The 6,581-nt window shown below is 39.1% G+C and overlaps 1 protein-coding gene across 1 annotated transcript in view; it reads left to right on the top strand.

Moving 5' to 3' along the window:
• Positions 1-6,581, top strand: part of LOC104943178 (transmembrane protein 150A-like) — a 22,088-nt gene that overhangs the window by 4,422 nt on the left and 11,085 nt on the right. The window contains exons 3-5 of the mRNA XM_010768514.1: positions 1,742-1,789; positions 2,090-2,206; positions 2,551-2,554. Of these exons, the coding sequence (XP_010766816.1) occupies positions 1,742-1,789; positions 2,090-2,206; positions 2,551-2,554 (169 nt within the window). The remainder of the gene's footprint in view (positions 1-1,741; positions 1,790-2,089; positions 2,207-2,550; positions 2,555-6,581) is intronic.

The raw sequence follows: 6,581 nt of genomic DNA, 5'->3' as shown, positions 1-6,581 counted from the left end.
ATCTCTGAACAAAAATATAAACGCAACACTTTTGTTTTTGCTCCCATTTTTCATGAGATGAACTCAAAGATCTAAAACATTTTCTATATACACAAAATAACCATTTCTCTCAAATATTGTTCACAAATCTGAAAAAATCTGTGATAGTGAGCACTTCTCCTTTGCCGAGATAATCCATCCCACCTCACAGGCGTGGCATATCAAGATGCTGATTAGACAGCATGATTATTGCACAGGTGTGCTTTAGGCTGGCCACAATAAAAGGCCACTCTGAAACATGCATTTTTGCTTTATTGGGGGGTTCTGGGGGGGTCCGAAAACCAGTCAGTATCTGGTGTTAGGGTTAGGGTTAGGGTAATGTTGTGAATCGAGTGGCCTGTGTTCATCGTCCATAACATACGCCTGCCCGTACCATAACCCCACCACCACCTTGGGCCACTCGATTCACAACATTTCGGCAAAGGAGAAGTGCTCACTATCACAGATTTTTTCAGATTTGTGAACAATATTTGAGAGAAAAGGTTATTTTGTGTATGTAGAAAATGTTTTAGATCTTTGAGTTCATCTCATGAAAAATGGGAGCAAAAACAAAAGCGTTGCGTTTATATTTTTGTTCAGTGTATAACCATATGATGTAGTGGATTGGGGGGGGGGACTTCTTTACCTGATATTTCTAGTTATGTACCCACAACTATAATATAATTGTAACTATATATCTGTGTGGTACTATATTTTTACAACATTGAAGTCAGTCATTTTAAAGCGTCAGACCTTGCACTCTATAGTTTGACACTCAAATTTCACTAATCGATTTGAATATTATAAACACCACCATTTGTAACTCATATAATAGGTCTTGGTTCCAATAAATATAGTCTTACTTGTGTTTATGTGTGTTGACACGAGGGCCTGTGCTTGTTAGTGTCTTTTGGGGAGCAGGTGTGTGTGCGCCTTTATGATATCACTCCGTGGTTCAAAGAGTGATTTGGATACTATCGACCCCGGAAACATTTGTAACTGGTATTTAACCTCCTACTGAACCAGGACTGCTTTCACAAATCTGGATAGATAGTCTCTGTGTCTGTCTCTGACCGTCTGTCTTCCCATCTTTCTTCTAGCAGTTAAAGATATTATTTTTATCAGTGTTGACAGCATGTGTGTTCGTAAATAGCGAGGGGATAAGGTGACAATTGCTTTTCCTTCCAGAGTTTCCCTTTTCGTCCCTCCAGTCCTGACATGTCCATCTTGAAACACAACATGGAGGATGATGTTGATCCAAAAGTACACTTATATCAAAATATCTTCAATAATATGTGTTTCTATCTTTTGATCTTCTGGCCATTGACCTCTTAGTGGATGTCGGTGGTCAGTGACCTGACTAAACATCACTGTTGGGTATCAGCAGTTATTAAACCAGTTGTGAAAGACAAACCAGTCTTTTGACCTCCGAGTCCTCGATAGAGAGATAAGAACAATCGAATGTCAGGTCGTCTGGTCCTACAGGTTTAACTAAATCAGTGGAAGGTCAGACTGGCAGGATATGATCAAATGACATTTTGGTAGTAAAAGTGTAGTCATGGGCTATGTTACTAAGACAACAGCGTAGATAAAGACTCCACTGTTATTTGCGTATTATTAGAACCTTATTCTAAATGTTTTACTTTTTCACTCACTTGAGACGATTTACAATATACCAACATTGTTTCTTTTTTCCCGGCTAATCATACTATTTATATTTCAGGTACGCCATGGCCCTGTACAATCAACATGTCTGCCCTGTGGATAACTGGTATGTTGATCAATTAGACTGTATGCTGCTTTATTTGACCTCTGATGATCCCACAAACTCAATCCTTGCCATCTGGTGATCCCTCGTGGTCCCTGTTTTTCTTCGTCATTTTTATTATTTTACAGATTAACTATTTATTCCAAACGTACTAAGAACAAATGTGATAGTAATTATTCGAAATGCGTCTGCAATTGGTCATTTAACCGCAGGAATAAAGTTGTACTAATATTTCTAAAGCTTAAATAAATGTGATTTTTTTTTATTGTGTGCACAAATGAACATGTATGTTTGATGTTCCAGGTTGTACAACCAATCATGTGAAGAGGATCTGTATTTGCAGAGCGGGCCAACCTTGTGCTGCACGCTAGACAATGTACCTCTCATAAGGTCAGTTAGACTCCCCCCCCNCATGACATAGTACTTCCAGACTTCTCTTTTTTAAAGCACACCATTTATGGCTCTGAGCTGAACACACTTACTAAGGACAGAATTACACTTAAATCGATTCAGAGTTAACATTAAAGACAGGCAATATACAATATTGTGTCGTTTTTTTAAGCTGTATGCACTGAAATGCCAAATTGTTCGTCAGATACATTAAAGTGGACCTATCATGCTATATTTGAAAATATATTGTAGGGCCATACCTATATAAAACCCATACCTATATAAAAAAAATTCTGTGAAGTTTTTTTTTCAAAATACCGAACAGTTCACCCATTGTAGCCATGCCTCATTCTGCTCATTCCCCTCTTTTGCAGCCCTGTTAGAGAAACGCAGATTTTGGGTCCTTAGATTGAAAAAAATAAATAAGAGGAGGCGGAGCTAATGCCTGATCAGAATTCTACCGGAGATCAAGTTACATTCGGTTGTGATAAAACGCCATCCTGTTTAAACCACGTCAAGGATTATTCTGAAATAGTATGGAGCTCAAATGCTTTTTTCTCTTGCAGGTTTATCAACAGGTGATTTCCTTTTTTATTTCCTGTTTTTTTAAACACATGTGCTCTCCAGTACAGGTTAGCTCTGAGTGTTAGCGAGGCTTGCTAATGTAAACAAAGACGTCCAAAACACGTCAGGCATTGTTTCTGATAGCAACTTTCAGTGGGTCCGCTGCCGATTTGACGTCAGTTCGGATGGAAATCTGTATCCGCTCGTTGTACACCCGTTTTTAAAAGATTTGGGTACGGAGGAAAAGAGAGAGGGTTTTATTTTCTGACGCTGCGTGAGTTCCCTGACGCACCAGGGACACATATGTATAAAAGACATCACAAAGTGCATTTTGCATGATAGGTCCCCTTTAAGTCGCCACCTAACTTTTCTAAATCGATTTTCTACATGTTTGTATACTCAACAGCATTATCATATCACATTACATTTAATTTAGCTTACGCTTTTAACCGTACAACTTAAAGAGGAATCAACTATGAATAACTTAAAACAGCAATAATCTTGTAATAAGACAAACCATTTTAAGTGCTAGAGCATTATCTTCAAATAAGCAACACCAAGTGCTGGATACGGAAATTCAATTTTTTGTTTTTCACAGTGCAGTGCTTAGCCTACCTGTCTTTCTCTTACACAAACACCTTTATGTGCACAGGGGTGACCTGCTGTGGTTCAGGGGTCATGGATTGCTAACAGAGCTGCTCCAATGTGAGACTTTCACTGCTGCCTGAGCAGGCCTTCACACTGAGCTGCAACCGTCTGCTGCCTGGATCTCTCACGCACAGTCTCACTCTATATAAACACACACATACACAGAGAAAGGCTCCCCTATTATTGTCACAGCCAAAGAGTATAGCTGTAATTAAGATGTCAAAAACACACAGCATACAGCTTATTTTGAGGATCATGGTCTCATCATGAGTCTTTCTCTGCTTGCCTTTCAGAAGCAACAGTCCACAGCCGGCCGATCACACAGGCCTTAAATAGCTGCTGAAGGCACGGAGGCTCCTGATGAGAAGACAAACTAGGCAAAGGGACCTATCCCCCGCTTTATATAAGTGCATACACACACTGAACATGTCTAAGCCACAGCTGGGAAACATTAACTGGATCAGGATAGTCAGGCAGGCAGTTAACACAGGGAACAGCATGTGTAGACTCATACAGACCTGCACACGGGCGCTCGTTCCCTCACTTTCATATCATGCATGTTTCCCTTGTCCCTTTGAAAATACACACTCAGCATGTATGTGTTGGAGGCTGTATAAAACATTCTGAAGCGTATGTTGTTGTCCTTTTACCTCCCCCTTTATTTAGATATGACAACATGCAAGGTTTTCACTGGCTTTTGGTCAGTGTGGTTATATGTTTTGCACAGACTGGCATTCTTAAAAAGGGAAACAAAACTAATACTACTCTCAGTCTCAACTTGGGCAAAATAACTGTTCATAAAAACTACATTTAGTACCAACAAGACAAGAAACTAGTCACTTCTGCAGAACCGATTTATATATTTTTAATGAATAACTTATAAAAGAAAGCGATGCTTCTTATTACTCATGTATCCTATATTTATGTACTTTGGATTGGATATTATATGTAGTAATAAAACTATCAGTCGATCAACAGAATTTCAATTATTTGATAGTTAATTAATGATTTATGATACAAAATTATGATTGTTCCAGGTTTGAATTGTGAGGATTAGCCAGTTTCCTTTTTATATAGTAGTAACCTGAGTATGTTTATGTTTTGCCAGCTTGTCTCAAAAAGCAAGCATTTTGAAGATAACAGACTTTGTTATTAATTATTACATCCCCATTACTGATGGTATGTATCCAAAATTGTGTATGTGTAAATAGTTTGTAAAAGCACCAATAGCAAACCCCACAATATCCTTTTTGAGGTCAAACATTGTGATATGGGACTTCACTATATTCCCCTGCCCTCATGTATGTATGTAAAATGTTTGTGTGTGCACATGATGCTTACCCATGAATGAGCCTGTGCTGCAGATCAGGCTGAAGAAGCAGCTCTCCGGGGGAAGAGTCCCACATTTACTGCAAGATAAAGTAGACAGAAATAAATCAGAGGACTACTGTTAACAACCTACGCACAGTCCACAGCAACAGAAACACTAATTCATCTCCTGTGTTGTGCAATAAAGCATGTTGTCAGATATGTAGTTCTGCCCATGCAACAAAGGAAAAGGGGGGGTGGTGTGGGGGGCACACTTCCTCATATACCAACATTAAGGCTTTGACTTTTCACCTACTGAATACTCCACTCTAGGAATGGGAAATGTTTGTAGGAGGGGAAAGCAGAAGACAGTAAACACAGGCCGTCTGTGCCCGAGATCCTGCCTCATGCAAAACCAAAGCCTCCTCAGCTGACTGCGGTCACACACACACATTCAGTAAGCTTATTCTCACACCCATGCCTTTGAAACAATTATGAGATGCATTTAGGATTTTGATTGGGGATTATGTATATTTTGTCGATTTTATTTGACATAGTTCGATTTCCGTCTATTACTGACCAACTCAAACAGCATATGATGTAGCTGAATATATAGTTATAAACTGGAACATTTGAATCTCTCTCACCTTCCAACTAAATTGCAAATGACAGAACAACAGCAGCACTGCATTGGTGAGGATAGTTAGCAACATCTCTGATGTTACGTATAGGTACATAAATAGTTTGAGGCCTACTTAATATTTCCGTTTACATAATCTTGCGCATTGTGTCAAGATAGTGATTTTTTTTTGATGGCCTTCTCTAACTATTTACTCCAGATTTGATAAAGAAACTAAAGTATTCAGATTATACAATTGGCCTTTAATTATGAAAGCCCAGTTTGAATAAAAGCTGCACAAAAGAGCGGGAGTGTCTAGATTTCCTCCCAAATGTAAGCCGACGCCTGTGTGTGTGTTTACTTGGTAAAGTGCAGACCAATGCTTCGCCTCTGAACTGCCACGGTGGCAGGCAGGATACTCAGCCCTGAGTTATTTTACACACACACACACACACACACACACACACACACACACACACACACACACACACACACACACACACACACACACACACACACACACAGAGAGACACACACATANAAAAGTGTATCTTACCTTTTTTCACCTAGTTAACTTTTTATTTATTTATTGTAAACACATATTTCCATTTGAGAGGGTAGTGATTAGTAAAATATGCATGAATAAATAAATAAAAAGTTAACTAGGTGAAAAAAGGTAAGATACACTTTTAAAACTTGTTGAGAGCTAAAACTAGTCTTTGCTGCTGCCTCAAAGAGGAGCAGGGAGGAGAGGAGGGAGAGGAGCAGGGGGGGGAGGAGGGAGACAGGAGAGGCTGATTCAGGAGCACAGACACACTCACAACTAAATGAACCAAAAATAAATAAATAAACAAGTTTCAGTGTTTTTTTCATATTGGAAATGGTATTGGTTATGGCCATGATTTTAGGATTATTGAAATGTATACAGTTCTGTTCCATATAGGCGTTCCCATAGATCTAGTCTCTTTATTTTCCCCTGAAAGTGCACCAGATTGATGCATTTAACTCAAAAATTAAAAAACAATCTTACCGGGGGAGCATGCCCCTGGACCCCCCTAGAGGATTTGAGGTCCACCCCCACTTAAAATCACATTGATATGTTCCTAAATACATTTACCATTTAAAAAAAAAAATAGTAACCCATGTCCATATGTTTATTTGTGGGTAGTACCTGCCTGTACCTGTTCGCTCTGCCATCGCGTGAAGGGTCTGCTAACAAGCAACCAACAGAAAGGTTAATGTTAATGTTGTTGCACGTCACCTCAA

Source organism: Notothenia coriiceps, unplaced genomic scaffold (genome assembly GCF_000735185.1).
Source record: "Notothenia coriiceps isolate Sejong01 unplaced genomic scaffold, NC01 NC01_scaffold00005785, whole genome shotgun sequence".
Classification (NCBI taxonomy): Eukaryota; Metazoa; Chordata; class Actinopteri; order Perciformes; family Nototheniidae; genus Notothenia; species Notothenia coriiceps.
The sequence above is the reverse complement of the archived record's forward strand: the minus strand, read 5'-3'. Positions and strand labels throughout refer to the sequence as shown.